The sequence below is a fragment of the Peromyscus leucopus genome, chromosome 1 (assembly GCF_004664715.2).
Source record: "Peromyscus leucopus breed LL Stock chromosome 1, UCI_PerLeu_2.1, whole genome shotgun sequence".
In the NCBI taxonomy this organism is placed as follows: domain Eukaryota; kingdom Metazoa; phylum Chordata; class Mammalia; order Rodentia; family Cricetidae; genus Peromyscus; species Peromyscus leucopus.
This window is the reverse complement of record NC_051063.1, coordinates 6,831,160-6,855,012: the sequence shown is the minus strand read 5'-3', so window position 1 is coordinate 6,855,012 and position 23,853 is coordinate 6,831,160. Positions and strand designations below refer to the sequence as shown.

The following is a 23,853-nucleotide window of genomic DNA, read 5'->3' as shown; positions in this document are numbered from 1 at the left end:
AATGATTCTAGTTCCATGAAAAAAATAATTTGTGCTTGTTTTTGAAAGTTCAAATACATACTTTGAGATTTTTCCAGTGATGTATTTATAAAAAAAAAAAAAACTGCCCCACCACCAGGCTCAATTTAGTCATCCAATACTCGATTGAGATACATCATTCCTTTTAGAACACAGTATGACCTTATTTTACTTAATTTAATTTAAACTTAAATGTTGCTGCCATGACTTGCTTATATCAAAATGCTGGAAAGGAACATTTATTTGCACAGTGAAAGAAGGCATGTAGAGGCAAGCAGAGTGCATCACCAGTCTCCCCTCCATCTCTCATCCCGATCTCCTTTCTCTTTGTTGCAGGGAAGCCACATAATCCCCAATGGAGAACAGTACAGAGGTGACTGAGTTCGTTCTTGCAGGGTTAACAGATGACCCAAAGCTCCAGATCCCACTCTTCACTGTCTTCCTGCTCATCTATCTCAGCACTGTGCTTGGGAACCTGGGAATGATAGGGTTGATTCTGCTGGACACACGCCTCCACACTCCCATGTACCTTTTTCTCAGTCACCTATCTCTGGTGGACTTTGGTTATTCTTCAGCTGTCACACCCAAAGTAATGGCAGGTCTCCTTTCAACAGATAAACTCATATCCCACAATGCTTGTGGCACCCAATTCTTCTTCTTTGTGGGCTTTATAACTACAGAAAGTTTCCTCCTGGCTGCCATGGCTTATGACCGCTATGCAGCAGTGTGCAAGCCCCTGCATTACACCACCACCATGACTCCAAACACATGTGCTTGTCTGACCATAAGCTCCTATGTCTGTGGCTTCCTGAATTCCTCCATCCACACTGGGAACATTTTCAGGCTCTCCTTCTGCAAGTCCAATGTGATAGACCACTTCTTCTGTGATGCCCCTCCTCTCCTGGCCCTCTCATGCTCAGACACCTCTGTCAGTGAGATGGTGATTTTCTTTGTGGTAGGTTTTAATGCTCTTTTCTCTATAGTAGTTATCTTGATTTCCTACCTGTTGATATTAATCACTATTCTGAGGATGCACTCATCTGAAGGACGCCAGAAGGCTTTTTCCACCTGTGCTTCCCACCTCACTGCAGTCTCCATCTTCTATGGGACAGTAATTTTCATGTACTTACAGCCCAGCTCCAGTCACACCATGGGCACTGACAAGATGGCTTCTGTGTTCTACACCATGGTCATCCCTATGCTGAACCCTATGGTCTACAGCCTGAGGAACAAAGAGGTCAAAAGTGCATTTGAAAAAGTTGTGGGGAGTGCAAAATCTTCAGTAACATTCAGATTTTAATTCATATCAAATCTACAATGAAAAATCTTCACTTTCCAAATATATGTAAAACATTGACTATCCGGTCCATTTAATTCTAATTATTAAAATAATTGTCAGCTAGTTGTGAAGTTTAAAATGAAACTACTTTAAAAATGAGTGGACTAGAACCAATGAATTAGAAGCGATCACCCATCAAGAAGGAATAGTAGATTTAGAGATTTCTTTAAATGAATATGGTCACATCCACTATCTCATGCTCATATACACATATACATTCATGTGTGCATGTATGCACTATAAACACATCTCTCCTTTTTGGAAACCTATGGGGATAATACTTACCAACTATACAAATGACTTTGCCTAGCATCTAGAACATACAAAGATCTAAAAAAAATAATGAACACCAAGAAAGAAAATAACCCAACTTTAAATCTGGGCATGGAACTAAACATAAAATTCTCAAAAGAAGAAACATAATTACCTATGAGATGTTCTTCAAATGTTCAAATTCTGAATCACGAGGAAAGTTCAAATTAACACTACTTTGAGATTTCATCTTTCTCCTGTAAGAAAAAAACAAAAGCAAAAGATAACAAATGCTGACATCAATGAGGGAAAGGACAATACTTTTTTGCTGTTGATGGAAGTAAAAACTGGTGTAGCCACTATGGAAATCAATATAAAAGTTCCTCCAAAAGCTAGAAATAGATCTATAATGTGATCCAATTATAGCTGTCCTGACATAGTCCCAAAGGACTCTGTAATCTACCACAGAGATACCTGCTCATCCATGTTAGATGCTACTCTATTCAATATTAAGAAATTGAGAAAGCTTAGACACACATAAAAGATGAATGTATAATGAAAGTGTGAAACACACACTTATAAATATAATAGAATATTATTCACCTGCAAAGAAAGATAAAAGTATTAATTTCACAGGCAAATGATAGGGCTGTAAATGATCATTATAAGTTAGGTAACCCAGATACAGAAAGACAAACAATGATTGTTCACTTTCATATATGGATTATATATTTGAATACTTACATATGTATGCTTATATTAAAGTACCTAGAAACTAGTTCGGGGCCATGATGGTGATGAGAGATGATTTCAGGAGAAAGAAAATGTAATATACATAGTCTGAAGGAGGAAAGGAAAATAATGGATGAGGAAGAATTAAACTGGATGAGAGATGGAGAGCAGGGTAAAAAAGTTTGGGAAGGAATAACACTAAAGATTTTTGAAAATACTATATGAAATCCACTACTATAAAAGTTGTATAAAAGTCTCCTAAAATATACAGATATACATAAAGAGTTTAAATGCAGTTACTATGTAACAAGAAAAAAATCCCTCTCTCAGACATCATAAATTAACAAATAAAAACCCCAACACTAGGTTGAGATTATTTTTTAATTAATTTGTTTATTTTTCTATTATGAGCTTGATACAGTATAAATTCTTATCCTAATAGTGAAATGTTTCATTGAGGCTTGCCCAGTAATTGAGTAAAACCAAAACATATTATAAGTCACAGTCATCCTAGGATCCTCCCGGCTATATAGCCTCCCTGGTTCTTTGGGTTGCAGTCTGATTGTTCTTTGCTTTATATCTAGAATCCACTTATGAGTGAGTACATACCATGTTTGTCCTTCTGGGTTTGGGTTACCTCACTCAGGATGATATTTTCTAGTTCCATCCATTCGCCTGCAAACCTCATGATGTCATTATTTTTCTCTGCTGAGTAGTACTCCACTGTGTATATGTACCACATTTTCTTAATCCATTCTTCAGTTGAAGGGCATCTAGGTTGTTTCCAGGCTCTGGCTATTACAAATAGTGCTGCCATTAACATAGTTGAGCATGTATCTTTGTGGTGTGATTGAGCATTCCTTGGGTATATGCCCAAGAGTGGTATGGCTTGATCGATTCCCAGTTTTCTGAGAAACCACCATACTGATTTCCACAGTGGTTGTACAAGTTTGCATTCCCACCAATAGTGGAAGAGTGTTCCCTTTACTCTGCATCCTCTCCAACATTGACTGTCATTAGTGTTTTGATTGTTGCCATTCTGACAGGTGTAAGGTGGTATCTCAGAGTCGTTTTGATTTGTATTTCTCTGATGATTAAAGATGTTGAGCATTACTTTAAATGTCTTTCAGCTATTTGTGATTCTTCTTTTGAGAATTCTCTGTTTAGCTCTTTAGCCCATTTTTTAATTGGATTGTTCAATATTTTGATGTCTAGTTTCTTGAGTTCTTTATATACTTTTGAGATCAGTCCTCTGTCAGATGTGGGATTAGTAAAGGTCTTTTCACATTCTGTAGGCTGTCATTTTGTCTTATTGACTGTGTCTTTTGCCCTACAAAAGTTTCTCAGTTTCAAGAGGTCCCATTTATTAATTGTTGTGCTCAGTGTCTGTGCTGCTGGTGTTATATTTAGGAAGTGATCCCCTGTGCCAATGCATTCAAGTGTACTTCCTACTTTCTCTTCTATTAAGTTTAGTATAACTGGATTTATGTTGAGGTCTTTGATTCACTTGGACTTGAGTTTTGTGCATGGTGACAGATATCGACCCAGGATAGCTAAAAGAATTCTGCATAATAAAGCAACCTCTGGAGGCATCACCATCCCTGACCTCAAGCTCTACTGTGCTGTGGGATGGTCTGTATGTCAAATTGCTCTGATTGGTCAATAAATAAAACACTGATTGGCCAGTGGCCAGGCAGGAAGTATAGGCAGGACTAACAGAGAGGAGAATTGAGAGAACAGGAAGGCAGAGGGAGACACTGCCAGCTGCCGCCATGACAAGTAGCATGTGAAGATGCCAGTAAGCCACGAGCCACATGGATTTATAGAAATGGATTAATTTAAGATGTAAGAACTAGATAGCTAGAAGCCTGAGCCATTAGGCCAAAAAGTTTAAACAATATAAGTCTCTGTGTTTACTTGGTTGGGTCTGAACAGCTGTGGGACTGGCAGGTGACAGAGATTTGTCCTGACTGTGGGCCAGGCAGGAAAACTCTAGCTACACTACTATAAAGCTATAATAATAAAAAACAGCTTGGTACTAGTATAAAAACTGACATACAGACCAATGGAATCGAATTGAAGACCCTGACATTAATCCACACACATATGAACACCTAATTTTTGACAAAGAAGCCAAAACTATACAATGGAAAAAAGAAAGTATCGTCAACAAACGGTGCTGGCATAACTGGATGTCAATATGTAAAAGATTACAAATAGATCCATATCTGTCACCATGGTATAGATTATCTTAGTTCCCAGTGGTTGGTCACTCTTGTGTACCCTAAACATTATCAGGCTGTTTCAATTACTCTTGGTTACCTTTCATAAATTTGTGCTAAGATCCTATTACTGTAGATACTCCATACTTAAATCATACAACATAGAGAAATCAAGCTGGTGTCAAGCTAGAAGCTTCATCTCTACTCACTAGCTTTCATAGGTCTGGAAGATGCTTTTATGCTACTGGGGGGCGGGCATTCAACAGTCTTGCCAAGTTGTGACCCCAAGCTACGATAGTAACTGAAAAGATAGGTCCACTGGGACAATAATGATATGATTGTTGTTAAAGTAACCAGTCACCTTCTTATCGAATCTTTAAGATTTTTAAGTAAATGTCTTTATGGAAGCCCTTGCTTGGTAAGGTAGACGCCCATATTGCTGAGGCATTACATAAAACTAATATGCTTATAAGATAATTTTAATAGAAAAAATATATGGATGGCAGGGCAGCAGTGGCACACGCCTTTAATCCCAGCACTTCGGAGGAGGCAGAGCCTCTGTGAGTTCAAGGCCATCCTGGACGACAGAGTCCCAGGACAGGAACCAAAACTACACAGAGAAACCCTGCCTCAAAAAAAACATAAAAAAAAACCATGGAGATAAGAAAAATTAGTTATATTTGAGTAATACACATCAAAATATAACATTTATTATAATTATCAACTCCCAAGAATTTTATTGTTATCAATAATGTATTAATGTTATAAGTTAATAAATATACAAATACTCAAAAACTTTGGGCCACATGTTTAAAATTTGTAATAAGTATTATTTTAATCTCAGTTTTGGAATGCTTTAAAGCAGCAATTTAATCTTTTTCTAAATTTTTTTCATACAATGTATTTCATTTATTTTTTTATTTCTCCTACTCCTCCCAGATCCTACTCTTCTCCCTACTGATCCAACTTCATGTTCTCTCTCTCTCTCTCTCTCTCTCTCTCTCTCTCTCTCTCTCTCTCTCTCTCTCTCTTCCTCTCTCCCTCTCTCCTCTCAGAAAAAAATGAAAATAAAACAAAACATGTCAAAAAATTAAACAGAAAGGCCAAACACAGAAGTAACAATTGAGTTCATTTTGTGTTGGTAAACTGCTCTGGAACATGGGGCCCGCCCTGGAGTATAGTTGATATACCCAATGAGAATCCATGGGGGAAACTAATTTTTCCTTTGCCTGTGGATATCAATTATGAATAGCTTCTTGTTTAGGAGTAGGACCCTCTGTCCACTTCTCCCCTTCAGTGCTGGGAGCTGAGACTCCATCTGGCTTGAACCTGTGCAGACCCTGTGGGTGCTGCCTGTCTCTGTATGTGCATGAGTCCTGTTGTGTGAGGAAGACACTGTTTTCACTTCTGGCTCTCACAATCTTTCTGCCTCTTCTTCCACTTACATCCCTGAACCCCGATGAGAGAGGTTTGGTGAAGCCATCTCATTTAGGACAGAGTGCTCTGAAGGTTCTCAGTCTCTGCATATTGTCCAGTTGTGGGTCACTGTGCATGCATCACTTTATATGGAGATTCTGAGGATACAAACTCAGGTCCTAATACTTGTGATGCAAGCACTTTCCTCCTGCCTGATCCATCTCCCCAGTCCCTAGAAACATAATGCCAAACCTTAACTTAAACTGATGTAGTTTTCGTATGATATTAACCTGCTTGGTTATAAGTGCTGGCTTAAATGTGTGTCTAGTCAAGGTTTGTTCTTAAAATGTTTGATTTTTGCTTAAGCTTGATTTATATTTGGAAACCTAAAATGGCAATTGGTGCTAATTTACAACCAGAGAGAAGCAAGAGGACATTGAACAGTAAAGAGACTATAGATAAACAGTACTGTGTGTTTTTAAAAGCTAGGACTTTTAAAAGAAGGGTTTCCAAAGTCCTCACCATGAAGAAATGTTAAATATTTCAGGAAATAGACATGTTTAGCATGAGTTTTGACCTAACACAATGTATGTGTGTACAGAAACATCTCATAGTACCACACCACAATAATATGCACAATTCCTGTTTTTAACATTTGTCAGTGAAAATGAATTCACTTTATAAAAAGTGATAACCAGCTTGATCCCCACAGACTAATAATTGTTTCCTTCCTAAGAAGGCAGGATAAAGAACTTCAGATATTCTCAGAGGGAACCTCTCAGGAGATCTCCAAGTCAACAAAACTCTCTCCAAACCTCTGTTCCAGAACCACCAGCCAGACTCCACAGAATCTCATTGTAAAAAGGACACACATTGAATGTCATTTAGTCCTTTGAATGGTAGTCACTTTTACCTGAGGATTTGCTAAAAGCCTTCAATCATAATTAAGGTAAATAGCCAAAGATAAAAGTCACTTTTAATGATATTCAAATGATAACCTCTCCAAGAGATATATCTCTGTGATTTGTCATTTATAGAAACAACCAGGAAATTAGATCTGAGATGTGATTTTATTATGTTGATTTTACAAATATGAAAGAAGTAGGTGACTCTTGCAAGGGCACAGAAAAAATTAAATGACAGATTTGGAACTTGATTCATGTAAATATGATTTTACTCAATTTTCCTCCCTTACTGAGGTTGGAACCTTTGACCACTACATGAGAGAAAACACCTCAGACTAGTTATGCAACATTCCACACATGGGTTCATAATTTTGGACTGACTACTGTATGATGAACGTTCTTTCTTTTATAGAAATATCGTAAGTATCTATGTTGCAAAAACATTAAAGTGAGAAGTTTAACCCATGTAGAAGCAGAGGGCTGTATGTACCTGCTCTGAGTTCCTTGAAAATAAAAAGATGTTTTCAAAACTGCTCTAAGTAGATGACCCAACAAATGTGAGTCTGAAGTATTTGTAAATGTCACAGTGTTTACTACAGAGACTTGGTGATTTGTTAGACAATATGATTCTATCCCAAAAATGATAAACAAATAATAAGATAGATAACACTTCAATTGGTTAAGTGGTGACTTGATCACATCTGTATATAATTGCATCTCAGTGAAAGTTACAAAAACAAATACCCAAAGAGTGAAATTATCTGTCTTGAAATATGAAAAGTTTCCTTAAAATGAATTATGCTTTAACCTACAATTCAGTCCTTATTCTCTCTATCTCATGCTGATTCTCAAGAACTTTTTTCCTCAAGCAGTTTGTGTAATTTTAGAACATCACATTTCTCAAATATTCAGCTTTCTTGTTGATAAAGTGTAACACTTCTATTACATATTTGAACAATCACAGACATGCCATTCATATATAAATCCCTTGTGATATTTGCTAAGCCATGTATATCACCTCAAGTAGCTAAGGTGATCATTTATTTTAAGATTAGGTTGCCTCATCCAGCCTTGATATGAGGGTTTACACCTAGTCTTATTGTGTCTTGTTATACTGTGTTCAGTTGATATCCCTGGGAGGCCTGCTCTTTTCTGAGGGGAAGCAGAGGAGCAGTGGATCTGAGGGAGAGGGGAGCTAAGTAAGTGGATTGCAGGGCAAGGTGGGGGGGGTGTTGTGAGGGATGCAGTTGGGACATATTGTATGGAAGAAGAATAAATAAAAAGAAAAAGAGGCCGGGCAGTGGTGGTGCACGCCTTTAATCCCAGCACTCGGGAGGCAGAGGCAGGCGGATCTCTGTGAGTTCGAGGCCAGCCTGGGCTACCAAGTGAGTTCCAGGAAAGGCGCAAAGCTACACAAGAGAAACCCTGTCTTGGCAAAGCCAAAAAAAAAAAAAAGAAAAACAAAGAAAAAGAGATAAACAAATAGTGTTATTTCACAAGGACAGTCAAATAAAATATTTTGCAATATGGAAATTGCCACCAAAAGAAATCTGTGAAGTCACAAGTGGCACATAAACTGAAAATAATCAAACTTGGTCTCAATGATTTGGTTTTTCCAGGAAAGTAATATGAGAAAACATGAGATTTAATTTAAAAATGGGCTCTTTTATCCCAACTAAACTATTGTTTCTAAGGAAATTTTTGTTTTTATAATGACCTGACTATTCAGTACCTTCTACAGCAAGAGACAGCAGGTCTCCAATGAAGCAGACTTCTTGGAAATGCTGACCACTAAAACGGAGCCCAGAAACATGGTCAGCATCCTCAGACAAGACATACCTAAAGCCAGGCTTACTTCAGGGACGTTGAGACTAATCTTCAATAAAGGGTCTCCTTTCAACAAAGGGTCCAATACAAGTTATACATTGACATTTGTATTATATAAAAAAATTCATAAGGAAAATAACATCCCAAGTCAGGCTACTTTTCTTTTTTATTACTTACGTTATTTTTTTTTTTTGAGGTAATAATATAATTACTTGAGTTTCTCTTTCCCTTTCCTCCCTCCAAATACTCCCATATATCCCTCTGGCTCTCTTTCAAATTTGTGGTCTCTTTTTTCAAGCAGAATCATGATGTGGAGAAAATGTAATGGTCATTCTTGTACTTTGTAAAGTAAGAGAAGAGAGCTGTCACTGGAATTGAGAAGGACTATTTCTAGAGGTACAATTATGCTTATCTTTGTTTTTAATTTGAAAAGTACTTCGACATGCTGCTGTAGAAAAACTAAAATAAATGCAATAGTATAAATCATTTTTAATTAGAAATTAAAAATGACGTGGAATTGCTGGGTATATGACAACAGTTGTAGGTAAAGAACAAGGATGCTCTAAGGAGCACAGGAGAACCCAGATCATCTTGGTGGACCCAGTATTGAACAAAAGGAAAGTTAAGAGAGTGAAGCTTACAGAATTCTTGTGGTTAGAATCCTGAATGTGGTATACACCTTCATTAATCAAACTTAAAGACCATCATCTCACACTGACAAGATAGTTATCCCTTGATAGACTGTGGTTAACAGCCATAATTGATTGTCTTTGATGTATATTTATTTCTCCCAATAGTACCTGAAAGTAGCCATCATTGTTGTCTTCAAGTTGAACTAAGTAAGATGTTCATGGAAGTTAGGCTAGGACCAGATTTGATAGGTCTTTTTCTCTCCCAGGAACCTCATCTCTAAGTCTGCTAAATTTGATGGCATAATATTGTTCAGAACTGCCTATACAGGCTGAGCATCCTCCCACTCTACTTATCCATTACATCAGCTGTATATACACTATGGTGTATCACACAAACCCATCTTCAACCCTCTTGAATGTTTAGGGTTTTCATAGTATCCATGGGAATATATGTTTTCATTAGCATATATATGTGCTAATGTAAACAAGCATGAAGCTATGAGGAAAAATTAAAAGGCAGTTCAGAACTTGTTGATTCTTTTTGGACAGTGTTAATATTGAAAATAGAATGATTTCCTTTTTCCAGATTTTATTTGTTTTCTTATTTTACCTCCAAAGATGAGGAAATATGTGGCAAATGAGATGAAATTACTGTGTAGTCAATAACTTGTAGTTCATTGTGAAACTCAAAATTTTTGCTGTTTGAGCTAAAGAAGTAAATGAGGTAAGCTAAATTCAATTTTACCTAAGAAAATTCACAGCTAAAACCTCAGAAGAATAGGGCTAAAACTTGGAATGGTCTATAACTGAGAGTCCTGCTCAATGTTTGTGTAAATATAAATTAGTCAGCATATTTAATTTCATAATTATCATGACTTGAAGAACAAAATAAAACATATTATTGAGAGAAAATAGAGAAGTGACATATTCAAAGAGTCAATAGTAGTTCTTGACAGGTGAGTGACAAGGAAATGTCAGGTTTTGCTAAAATAAGGGAAAGTGGATTAGCTGACAGAATTATCCATAAAATTCATACTCATAAATTTATTAATTTGCATCTCAACAAATATATAAAAATTTTAAATTTTGTATTTCATTAAGAGTCCTTCAATATGACATGTGTGTAATTAATTCACTCAAGCTAGTTTTAAAGTCTATACTAGTTTCATAGAACCTAGAAGTACAAATTGGGGTGGGTAGAGGGGTGGGAAGGATCTGGCAGGAGCTGAGACAAGGGGAAAGAATATGATCAAAATATATTGAGTGAAAATCTATATTAAACTTTTTAAAATATAGTTTATATTTTTCAAGTTCAATGGAATTTTCAAATCATCATGACCCTCTTTTCCCACTGCTACAGAGAATCTAATGATTATAAGACAACAATGATGAAGAACAGGACAGAAGTGACAGAGTTCCTCCTATTGGGACTCACAGATGCCCCAGGCCTGCAGCTTCCCCTGTTTATCACCTTCCTCCTCATCTACATCATCACCCTGTTGGGGAACCTGGGGATGATCCTGCTGATTCTCTTGGACTCTCGGCTTCACACGCCCATGTATATTTTCCTTGGTAATCTTTCTCTGGTGGACTTTTGTTATTCTTCAGCTGTCACACCCACTGTCATGACTGAACTTCTTGTAGGAGACAAGGTCATTTCCTATAATGACTGTGCTGCTCAGATGTTCTTCTTTGCAGGCTTTGCTACTGTGGAGAATTACCTGTTGGCCTCAATGGCCTATGATCACTATGCAGCAGTATGTAAGCCCCTACACTATGCTAGCACCATGACTAAAGATGTGTATACATGGCTGATTATTGGCTCTTATGTCATCAGTTTCATGAATGCCTCCATCCATATTGTGGACATATTCACACTTTCCTTTTGTAAGTCCAATGTGATACACCATTTTTTCTGTGATGTTCCAGCAGTCATGGCTCTCACTTGTTTTGATAATCAATTTAGGGAACTGGTTCTTCTCTACATTGAAAGTTTCAATATCTTTTTTGCTCTCATAGTTATCTGGACATCTTACATGTTAATTTTTGTCACCATCTTAAAGATGCACTCAGCTGTAGGACATCGAAAGGCTGTATCCACCTGTGCCTCCCACTTCACTGCAGTCTCTATTTTCTATGGGACTGTAATCTTCATGTATTTACAGCCCAACTCCAGTCATACCATGGATACAGACAAAGTTACATCTGTGTTCTACACCATGGTCATTCCTATGCTGAACCCTCTGGTCTACAGCCTGAGGAACAAAGAGGTCAAGAATGCATTCTTAAAGTCAATACCATATTCATAAAGGTAAAGAATTCATTCATTTGCTGAAGGGAAAATTTTAGGATTTTAATTTAACTTTGTGAGTTACACAATTCCTAGCTTCACTCTTCTCAGATATCCTTCATGTACTGAATTAGAGTTGATGTCTACACCAAATTCAAGTAGATGAAATAATATCCTTCTTCTTCAAAACTCTGAAAAAATAGTTTAAACAGAATTGTATACTTGAATGATATAAGATAGCTTAAGATTTTCAAAAAAAAATCTCATTAATGATACTGTTATATCACTTAAATACTTGTATTTTTCCTACCACATCTCATTGCAAAAACATATAAAGCAATTTAAAGATAAATAATATAGACAAAAGAAGTACATGAAGGTGTTTGTGATATGCACATGAATGTGGTAAATTTTATGGAGTTATGTACATAATGTGGCTATTTGTGGTGCTTAATTTTATGTGTTCACCTGCCTGGATTAATGGTATATCTGTGATCATATTTCCAAGAGTTCAAGACTCTAGCATTAGAAGCAGTTAATTTAGAAACTAAGACAGCCTCTCACCTATTTGGCTGGGCATGATCTCATGTCTTAAAGCTCAAAGAAGTACATAAACCCCCCCCCTCTCTCTCCCTTTATGCCTTTCTCTCACTTTCTTCTTCTCTGTCATTGCCCTGCTCCCCCTTTGCACTGAGAATTCATATCTTCTCACTCTTAGATATCAGAATTGATGATCTGGTCCTGACTGTTTAGACTTTGACCTTCAAGACTTACACCAGCCACAAGTCATACCCCTTTTCTCAGGCTTCTGAACTAAGATTGCATTAATCATCGGCTTCTGTTCTTCTCAAACTTGAAGACTTGATATCAAGATACATCCTAACCTCCAAATCACATGGGTCAATAGTCACAATAAATATCCTCATATTTGTCCATGTATATTATATCCAATTGACTCAGGAGAACTCTGGAAACTACAAGGACATTTAGTAAGTATGATGTTCTGAATGAGAAATGTCTCATAAGGGCTCACCTATTTGAACACTTGGTCCCCAGTTGGTGGCCATGCTTGGGGAAGTTTAGGTAGTAGAGTCTTGCTAGATGAAGTGCATACCTTGGGAACTTGAGTGTTCATAGCCTTGCCCCATTTCCAATTTTCTTTCTACTTAATGTTTGTGATTGAAGATATGATCTTTCACCCCCCAGCTCCTCACACCATGCCTGCCTCTTATTGCCATGCCCACTGTCATGATGGACTCATCCCTCTGAAGCCACAATCCCAAATAAACTTTTTGTTCCATAAACTGCTTTTGCTGATTTGTATTTTATCACATCACAGAAAAGTAACTAATACAGTGTTTATAATCAAATCTCTCAATTGATTTATAAAAATGCAACATTTGAGTAATATTTATTTCTCTCTATGTTGGCATAGAGTCTTGAGTTAAAAACATAATCAAAATTAAATGATATTACATGTATTTTCTTTAACATTCACAGATGAAGAATTCTGAAATTTCCTATGAATTAATATTCCTGCTGGATTATGTCATTTTTTATAATCATAGCACATTTATACTTAAAATTTCAAAAGGTAAAATAAAAGCACAAGAAAATGAAGGGCCAATTGAAATAGTGTAATGTATTCATATATTGTTAAGCATTGGCAAATGGCATTTGAATCAAGCTGAGAAATTATGAGGTGCAATTTTCTTTAAGAAAGTGCTTTGAAAATTTTCATTATGGCCACTCATTTTTAAGTAAGTTCTTTTGTCATTCTCCCAGTCTGTTTCTTCTTTGATTTTCTTCTTTCTTACATCAATCAATCTTGCTCATTTCCTTTGCATTTGCTCATCCTGTAAGGAGTGTTCTCATTCCGTTCAAATCTTTGCTTCAGTTACTGCTCTCGCATAGATCCTCTTGGACACTTTTTATGAGCCAACTATTCTCCAAAGGCTACCTACACTATCCCATTCTCCTGTATCACTCTTGATGCTTCTTGTTTTATTCTTTTTTAATTTTATTTTATAATTTAATTTAATTTTACATATCAGCCACGGATTCCCTTGTTATCCCCCCTCCCGCCGCCCCCACCTTCCCCTCAGCCCATCCCCCATTCCCATCTCCTCCAAAGTGAAGACTTCCCTGAGGATTGAGTTCAACTTGGTAGATTCAGTCCAGGCAGGTCTAGTCCCTTCCTCCCAGGCTGAGCCAAGTGTCCCTGTATAAGCCCCAGGTTCCAAACAGCCAGCACATACACTAAGGACAGGTCCCAGTCCCACTGCCTGGATGTCTCCCAAACAGATCAAGCTAATCAATTGTCTCACTTATCCAGAGGGCCTGATCCAGTTGGGGGCTCCTCAGCTATTGGTTCAGAGTTCATGTGTTTCCATTCTTGTTTTTAATTTATCTTTCCAAATAGAATATAAAATTCACAAGAGCAGAAATGTAACTGTTTTTTACTTATCATACTTGAAATAGATTTCTTAGATTCTAAAAAAATAATTTTAAATTGAAAGAAAAAATAATTGCTCTTTAGTTTAGTTAGTCCAACTTGATAAACATTTGGGTTATTGGTTTTGATGTTGATTTATGAATAACGTGATATTTAGTACATTTAAAGAGACACTGCTACATTTCTGCTATACAGAAACACATTTTCTATGCTGTCACTCACTTCTTACTCTCCTTGCTTTTAAAGTAATTTTCTGCTAATTACATTATAAAGTAGTTCATTTCAAATTTCCCCATAACTCTACTAGGAAGCAACAGACCATTAAGTGGCAAGGAATGAATCCAATATAAGTTACAGCTAATAATTTATAAGGAAATGCTAAATATGAAATTATTTAAAAGATGCATATCCAGTTGTTCTTTAGAAACTATAACAAAACCACAAATGGCACAATTAACTGAAGTGATTCTAAAAGTTACATTCAATATATTGATATAAAGTACAGCGTGCATGCTTTTATTTTTTTGTCTTCAAGGAGCTCTATAATTTCCAAAGCCTAATGTTGCTTCTGGATGACCATGGGGTGAGCACCTTTACTCCATCACTCCCTTCAGTGTGATAATCTGCCTCACCACACCCACAGAAGCAATGAATTACAAATACTGTGGACTATAGCACTGATCATAAGCCTAAGAAACATTTCCTCTGCTTTAGTAGTTTTTTTCCTCCTGTTATTTTGAGACAAGCACAAGAAACATTATAAAAGGGGATCATTGCTATGACTCTTTCTGACAATGTAGTTCAGAAATCTTAACAACTAATTTATAGGAATAGTTTAGAATGGTGTAGAGAGGAAAGCTAGAGGTGCCTGAGAATGTTACAGAGCATAGTGGACAATTATAGTGGGAGCTGAGATAAAAACACCAATAGAACCACAAACAATAAAGGCAGTGATCATGAAATTTCAGGTAAAAAGGAGGACTCTATCTGGAACTGGATTTGTCATTATTTATGTTACATTCTGACAAAGAGTGAATCTACATTTTGTTCATCTGCTGAGACTTTGTGTAAGGCTGAGTTTAAAGGTGACAGACTAATAAACCTGGGTGAGGAAATTTCAGAGCAAGGAAGCATTTAGTCTGTAGATGGATATTACCAGCTACTTTTTTAAAAAAAAAACATATTTGCAGTAAGAACTAGGAGCAGAAAAGAAAGATTTGAAAAACTTCTCATATGGCCAGAAGAGTGTGGAAAGTTAGTCCCAAGTACAGTGCAGTGAAAGGAGAGAGTTAGTACCATTAAGTAGAATTTGGGGGCCAGGGAGCTGGCTTGGTCAGTAAAATACTTACTGCACAAGCATGGAGACATGAACTGGGGTTCCCAGAACCACTGCAAAGTATCTGTAGTCCCATCACTTCTACAGCAAAACAGGACTAGGAGACAGGAGAATCCTTAGAAAGCCACAGGCCAGATACCTGGTGCATAGCATGGCAGACAACAAGAGACACCATCACAAATAAAGTGGAAAGTGAATGCTAACACCCAAGGTTATCATCAGTCTTCTACACAGGCAAACACATCACACACACACACACACACACACACACACACACACACACACACACATCAAGTTAGATGTTTAGGTGTTCTGGCCTGGAACAATAGGAAAGGTGTCTTTAGAGTGCCTCAGTAATTTACATGCCATCATCTACTACAGGATCAAGGATATAAAAGTGTAAGTGCAGTTAAAAGAGAACTTTAACAAGACATGAAGCACTCTGCTGTAGTGGGAGTTTGTTCCACCCATGACCTTGGATTATCTGGCTTAATAGAGGCAATGCTTCTTATTTGCCTACATGACCTCTTAAAAGGGAGGAGAAAGGAGGTCAAGCTCTCTTGGGTGGTGAAGACCAAATCAGGCAGTGTGAAGCAGCACGTGATTGGTCCCCATCTTTCCAAGGGCTCTGAAACTGGATTTATCTTATTCTGTATCAGGGAGTGTGTTTTCCCCATAGAACCCCTTAATTAATTGGTATATATAGACCATTGAGGCTCTCATTACACTCTGCTACACAAAGCGACCCAGGGAAATGTTTCATTCAGGCATTCACAGACACTAGCCACAGCCTCTTTCAATGATGTCAGACCCTGGTATCATCTATTTGGTTTATAACATCTGTTAGCTCCAGTATTTCTCTGTTTAGTTTTTGTCTGTATGGCCTGTCCATTAATGAGAGTGGAGTATTGGAGTCTATCACTATCTGTGTGTGAGGGTTAATAGCTGTAGAAGTCTTTCTTTTAAGCTGTAGAAGTCTTTCTTTTAAGACATGCGTGCCCTTGTGTTTGGGGCATAGATGTTAAGAACTGAAATGTCCTCTTGGTAGATTTTTCCTTTGATGAGTATGTCATATCCTTCCCTGCCTATGCTGATTAGTTTTGGTTTGAAGTTTATCTTCTCAAATGTTAAAATGGCCATACCAGATTGCTCTTAGGTTCATTATTAGAATATGGTTTTCCATCCTATTAGCCTGAGGTGATGTCTATCCTTGATGTTAAGATGTGTTTCATGGATGTAGCAGAAAGATGGATTCTTTTTTCAACTCATTCTGTTAGTCTTTTTATTGAGGAATTGAGATCATTGTTATTGAAAGTTATCAATAAGCATTGTTTTGGTGGTGGTGGTGGTGGTGTATGTGTTTCCCCTCTTTTTATTTGCTGATTCAAGATTATCAATTCCTTTTGTTTGGGGGGGTGTTAATCTCCTTAGATTAAAGTTTTCCTTCTAGTGCCTTCTGTAGGTCTGGATGAATATGCAGGTCTTATTTTCTCCATCTATTGTGATTTAAAGTTTTGCTAGCTATAGTAATCTGGGTTTGTATCTGTGATATCTTAGAGTCTGTAGAACATCTGTCCAGGTCTTTCTGGCCTTTAGAGTCTCCATTTAGAAGTTAGATGTTATTCTAATGATTCTGTCTTAATATGATATTTGATCTTTTCCCCTGCAGCTTTTAATATTCTTTTTGTGTTCTGTACATTTAATGTTATGATTATTATGTGTTGAGGGAATTTCTTTCCTGATCCAGTCTATTTGGTGTTCTGTATGCTTCTTATATCTTGGTAAGTATCTCCTTCTCTAGGTTAGGGAAATTTTCTTCTATGATTTTGTTGTAAATATTTTCTGGGCTTTGACCTGGATTTCATCTCCTTCCTCTATTCCTATTATTTGTAGATTTGATCTTTCCATAGTGTCTCATACTTCCTGAATGTTTTGTGCCAGGAGTTTTTTAGAATTGACATTTTCTTTGATCAACATATTCAATTCTTCTAACATATCTTTAATGCCTGAGATTTTCTATTCCTTCTCTTGTATTATGTGATGAGGCTTGCCTCTGAGGTTCCTGTTTAAGTTCCTAAAGTTTTAATTTCCATATTTCCTTCAGTTTTTGTTTTCTTTATTGATTCTATTTCCACTTTCAGGTCTTTAACTATTTTTTTTATTTCCTGCTACTGTGTGTTTTTATAGGTTTCTTTAAGGGATTTATTGATTACTCTTTAAGGAATTCTATCATAGTCATAAAGGCTATTTCAAGGTCTTTGTCTTGTCCTTAATCTATGTTATATTGAGCCTATTGTGGTAGGTTGCTGGGCTTTAGTGAAGACATATTGCTATTGAATTTTTTATGGCTGGCATCTAGGCATCTGAGTTTGGGATGACTGTAATTTTAGATGCTGATATCTGATCTTGTCTTTGTTGGGTGTGTGTTGTTCATTGGTTTCTATTGCCCTCTCCACTTCTTGGGAGGGTGTTGTCTGGTAGGGATCTTGTGGTGCCTGGTAGATCTTCTTCTAGGATCGTGCCCAGCTGTAGCCACTGGAGGTTCTAGATAAAATGTGGTTACTATGTGTTGGAATCTGACAGTTAGGTATGTGGAAGGGCTAGGAGGGAGGGCTAAGGGGCCCACTGGAGGAAGGAAGGCAGGGTGTTCCACCAGGATCTGCTTAGTCTACTGGAAATTGGGACAGAAGGTGAAAAGAAGTCATAACAGGTAGTCTGCTACAGAACTGGGCATGAGACTGGGAAATCTGATGTGGAGAAGACGAGGCAGAATGAAGACTTTAGCTCACCTATCTGCTTTGCTGGCAGGCTTGGCTGGTGGGTTCCTGGGGAATGCTTTTGGAGTTTGGGGTTGGAATAACAGGATGAACGGGAAGGAAGTATGGAGGAGAAACATTGTGTGATCTGTTGGAGATCGTGGCAGAGAGGAGGGGGAGGCCCTAGGTGATCTACTACAGAGTTGGTGGTAAGACTGGGGGGTTGTATTTGAAGGAGAGATGGGAGAGATGATAAAGATCTGTAGTTAGCCTTCCTGCTTCCCTGGACAGCATGGATAGAGGATTCTCCCCAATAGTTTTTCTACAAAACACAAATGATGTTGACCAGAAAAAAAAAAAAAGGCTATCTGACTTGGGCCAAGTCACATTCTACCACCAGCTTCATAGCACAATGAATTTAGTGGCAATATCCTGGGCATTGGAACCATCAATATTCACTCAATATTAGATTAGCACAAATCTTTCTCTAATTTTCAAGGTAACGTTTGCCTACTTCTCCATTGTATTGTCCAGCAAATAAAGTTTTGGTCAATGTAGTGCTGATATTAGGGCAGTGGGATTGAAGATATCCATCTGCTCCCTAGGTAATGTGATCCAGTGTGTTGGTTCACTGTGACTGACATGGGAACAGAGGCTATGAGACTATGTATAACAATGAATTTTACTGTGGTGATCCCAATACTAAATTTAAGACTAAGACTTTGCCTCAATTATTTCTCTTTCCTGAGAAAATAGTGTCTTACATGTTGTTATTTTAAAATAGAGCTGTAGATGAATTTCTAAATGGTCTTATTAAATAAAAAACATGGAGCCAAATATAAGGGTGAAAGCCTTAGAGATCAGAGGAAGAGTGAGAGCCACCAACCAACATTATCTCACCAGTTATGCAGCTCCCAAAAGTGAGTCACTTCCTGTCTACTCATGACTTTATTGCCTTGCTATTCTGCCCTCTCATTGGCTCTTAGCCCAGCTTCCTCACTTCCTAGTCACTGCCTGTCTGTACAGACCTCCACGTCTCTATGGCTGGTACTGGGATTAAAGGCATGTGTCACCATGCTTGGCTCTGTTCCCTAGTGTGGCCTTGAACACACAGAGACCTTGCCTGCCAAGCAATCGGATTAAGGGCATGTGCTGCCATTGCCTGACTTTTGTGTTGATGGCTTGCTATTTCCTCTGATCTCCAGGCAAACTTTATTTATTTATTCATTTATTTATTTATTTATTTATTTATTTATTTATTTATTTATTAACATACAAATAAAATATCACCACATTTCAGCACAAATAAAATATCACTACACGAGGCATAGTTTTTTTATTTTATAATTTAATTTAATTTTACATATCAGCCATTTATTCCCCTGTCTTCCCTCGTCCTGCCACTCCCCACTCTCTCCCCAACCCAGCCCCCATTCCATCTCCTCCAGGGCAAGAACTCCCCTAGGGATTCAGCTCAACCTGGTAGATTCAGTCCAGGCAGGTCCAGTCCCCTCCTTCCAGGCTGAGCCAAGTGTCCCTGCATAAGGCCCAGGTTCCAAACAGCCAGCTCATGCACTGAGGACAGGTCCCAGTCCCACTCACTGCCTGGGTGCCTCCCAAACAGTTCAAGCCAATCAACTGTCTCACTTATCCAGAGGGCCTGATCCAGTTGGGGGCTCCTCAGCTATTGGTTCATAGTTCATGTGTTTCCACTAGTTTGGCTATTTGTCCCTGTGCTTTTTCCAATCATTGTCTCAACAATTCTCAATCTTACAATCCCTCCTCTTTCTCGCTGATTGGACTCCTGGAGCTCCACGTGGGGCCTGGCCATGAATCTAGTTTTTTTTTCAACCTGTTTATTTTTTAGCATTCCTGAAAGTCTTTGTCTGAAACCTATTCAGATTGACATGTTTACAGGGAGATGATTCTAATAACATGGTTAGACTCAACCACCATCTGATTGTACATAGCTAAATTTGCCATTTATCCTAGCTCTGTAGGTGCTTGGAAAGGTACTAGAGTGAAAACCATAAAGGCTCAGGAAAATGCTAGCCTAGCTATGATGAAAGGAGCCATTTCCAAAGAAATACAACTATTCCTCTAACAATTCCCTAGAAGAGGCCCATTTATAGTTTATGGTTTTATTTCATTAAAAACAGTTAGCTGAGTGAGGAAAAACTCTGTACTTAGAGCACATGTTCAAAGAGCAGTACTATTTAACATTGCAACTTTCTAAAACATAAATATCCGTAGGGGCAAATAACAGTCTAGCTAAACTTTTTGTTTTTAACATGAGAATAATTCTTTAATCAGAACAACTGAAGGACATCAGTAGTCTGTGTTACACCCCACCCCAACCTCCCCAAAGGGCATGGTAGAAACTGTGAGCACATAGTATAGTGTGCTTGGGGATTTCATAAGACAGAAAAGGAAACTTCTGAGATAGAAGATTCCATCTGTAGGTCCGTTCCATTGCAGTCTCAGAGTGGTAGATAGCAGTGGGGAGGTGGTATGTTGATACCCTTATCTGAAGTGTCCAGGATCCTGTCAGCCCACAGGTGTTATCAGCCAATTACTCTTCCTGTCAGAAGTTTCTCAGCCCACCTAAGGTGTTTAGGTCATTAACTTTGCATTAAGAGTCTGAGGATAGATATTTCAGCAAACATATTGTTAGACTGGACAGAAACAAAGCAAACATATGTGGAACAAAGGAGTATTGAGGAGAGATAACATTTTATTCCCAGTTAGAGGAAAATGGGCCTGGAGATGCCAAGGAGAAATAGTAGGAATTAAGATCCGTCAGAACCTGTGGTAACAGCTCCTCACTGGCAGCAATTTGTCTAGCACTTGGCAATTCATCTTTTGAGTCTCTTTTGGGACATGTGGATCTCAAAATATTAGCTCCCTTTGTTAGTATACCAGTGTTGGAGGTCAATGTATTATATAAAACCTGTATCAAAATTAAAAATTAAAATTACAAAATAAGCACTTTGGAGGTCTGGTGTTTTCTCCTTGGTCCAATACAAAAATGATGCAGTGATCCCCAGAGGACTCAATGGAACCATAAAGTTTTATAGACACCAGCATTCTTGCTTGTGACATGTGGTGACATTAATGAAGATGGTGGTGAGGTCACATGACATTTGCCTTCTTTATGACATCATTAATAATTGTATCAGTCAAGTTATGTTGTTGGTTCCATTTCAATGTGGCCACCAGAGAAAATAGCAGCAAACTACATAGTTTCAAGGTGACCTCAGTCACATGGTAAAGTGAACCCATCCCCAATTGGGGCACGGGTCCCTAGGGGATCCACTATTGCATGGATTAAATGTGGATTGCTACACTCTTTTTTTAAAAAAAAGAAATTTTTGTTAGATGAGTTGGTATGAATCTAGGAAGAAATGGTACTTTTGGCCTAGACAGGTAGGGACAAAATAGAAAAATAATAAAACAGAGAAAGATATTTCATGTTCTCAGTTCATGGAAGCTGAGTCTGTAGGTGACTGATAGAATAGCTAAAATCGTGGCACTCAGTTTCTCTTAGAGTTGGGAAAAAATGAGGAGCAAGAGATAAAGGTGCTCTGGAGAGTTTCCTGAGAAATGTTACCATCCCTGTTCCAGGATGTGGGAAGGAATGGGCTGTTTTGTTCTCTTTTTCTCAGGCACACAGTCACAGGGGCCAGCCTGACCCAAGACAGTGGTTTGGAGGATATTTGAGATAAAGATGCTTGAATCTAAAATGAGAAAGCCAAATCCCATCTTATAACATCTCATGGGCTGAAACAGTATAAGACAATTTGCTAACATAACTTAATATGCTCAATTTAGAGAGTGGGGGGCTTATTAGCCAGATTAACAGCTGAGAGAGAAAGTTTGTGGGTAATTAGGACCCTAATCAACAGTAAAATTAATGCTTATTAGCCAGATTAACAGCTGAGAGAGAAAGTTTGTTGGGAATTAGGACCCTAATTAACAGGAAAACTAATGCCTTGAGGTTCGTTTTAGGGCAACCCAAAAGTGTGTAGAAATGGCGTGTAAACCCCATTTTAGGCAGAATAAGGATGGGGCTAGTTTCTGGTAATAAGTTATCACCTATAACTGTAAAATGGCTGAGAACCAGTGACTAAAATCTAGAATAGGCATCCCCAATTCCAGTGACCTGCCAAGCAAAGCCAGTATCTGGATGCTGGAAATAAGCCCCTAAGGTCCAAATTCTAGTGACTTGGCTTCAGGTAAAGCCCAATGCTGAAAGCCAAAGTCAGAAAGACAGATGACCCCTGGAGTCTGGACAATGGTGTCAATCTAGGACGTCTGTGGATTGAACCCAGCTCTTACCTTGGTTTGTGTGTCTAATGTACTGTGGTGGAACAGTGAAAGGCCTCTGTTCTGGAGGCTGGAAGATAGTGAGGGGGCAAGAGAGAAAGGAGATGAGGAAACAGACTGAAACTCAGTTTACATGACACACCAATGAAACCTAAGAAGGCGGCTTGCACTGCTACTGTAGACAAAAGCTACAAAAAGCTAGGGGCTTTCAGGGCACAGTTGGCAGCCCTTCAGCCTTCATTAAGCTCAGAAAGCAACCACACTCTTGAGGGAATTGTTATCTGAAAAAGAAAGGAGATAGTTAAGGAGAGCTAGGAAAAATTTACCAGAGAGGATGGGGTACATGACCTAAAAATCTTACAAGTTTTGGCACCAAATGTTAGTTTGGGATTGATAGAGGTGATTTAGAAATTAAAGAAAGCAGACACCAGACTCTACATGAGCAGAATTGTTTTTTAATCAGAACAACTGAAGTTGAGACTATGTGCCCTAGCCAAACTCTTAAGGAATTTATGGCAAAATTGAAAAATCTCTATACCATGCCCAGGATCATGAAAATTCTACATATGTCCAAGGTTTATGTGTCTACAGAAAGTCTAGGAAGAACTTGACCTTGTTTTAGACAATGTCTCATTGAGCTCTCAAAGTAGCTGAGGTTGACTTTTAGCCCTAGCTCCTCTACCACTCAATTGATAGAATTACAGGTATGCACCAATACCATACACATCTTCATCTGTCATTTGAGGCCCACATTGGGGCTAAATACAGCTATAAATAAAATAAAGACCTTAAACCACTGGCACATTGAAGATATGCAAACACATACATACAGAAAAAAATTGAGAAAATTATTAGTTTAAATATTTTATATAATGTGAATATAAGAAATCGCATGAGATAATAGATTAGATAGGTAGATGGGTGGATAGACAGACAGACGGACAGACAGATAGATAGATGATAGATGGAACAATAATAAACAAAAGAAAGAGAGTGAAAAAGAGCAAGAAAGTCTATGTGAGGGTATGGAGGAATAAAATGGAAGTATAAATGATATATTATATATTATAATCTCAAAAAATAAAAGAAATATTTTTAAAAGTGCTGAGAGTGAAAGAAATAGTCTTCCCTAAGAGAGGGAACTGTAGCATGAGTCCTAATTGGTCTTAATAATAATAAAATAAAATAAAGATATCGGGGTAAATGCTGAAAGATAAGAGAAACAAAGGAGCAAGCCGCAGCCACCTCTTATCTCACCATCTCCTCAGCCTGCAAAGGGGGTGAACTCCTGTCTCCACCCTGCCTTATCACTTCCTGTCTCTGCCCAGTCATATCACTGTCTGTTTC

General features: G+C 37.9%; 2 protein-coding genes across 2 annotated transcripts; both read left to right on the top strand.

Moving 5' to 3' along the window:
- Nucleotides 1–373: 373 nt before the first annotated feature.
- On the top strand, nucleotides 374–1,318 carry LOC114703476 (olfactory receptor 5B12-like). Its single transcript, XM_028884323.1, has one exon. The coding sequence runs from the start codon at nucleotides 374–376 to the stop codon at nucleotides 1,316–1,318; it is 945 nt and encodes a 314-aa protein (XP_028740156.1).
- Nucleotides 1,319–10,728: 9,410 nt separating this feature from the next.
- LOC114703447 (olfactory receptor 5B2-like) lies at nucleotides 10,729–11,652 on the top strand. Its single transcript, XM_028884296.1, has one exon. It carries the CDS (start codon nucleotides 10,729–10,731, stop codon nucleotides 11,650–11,652), a length of 924 nt encoding a protein of 307 aa, XP_028740129.1.
- Nucleotides 11,653–23,853: the final 12,201 nt, after the last annotated feature.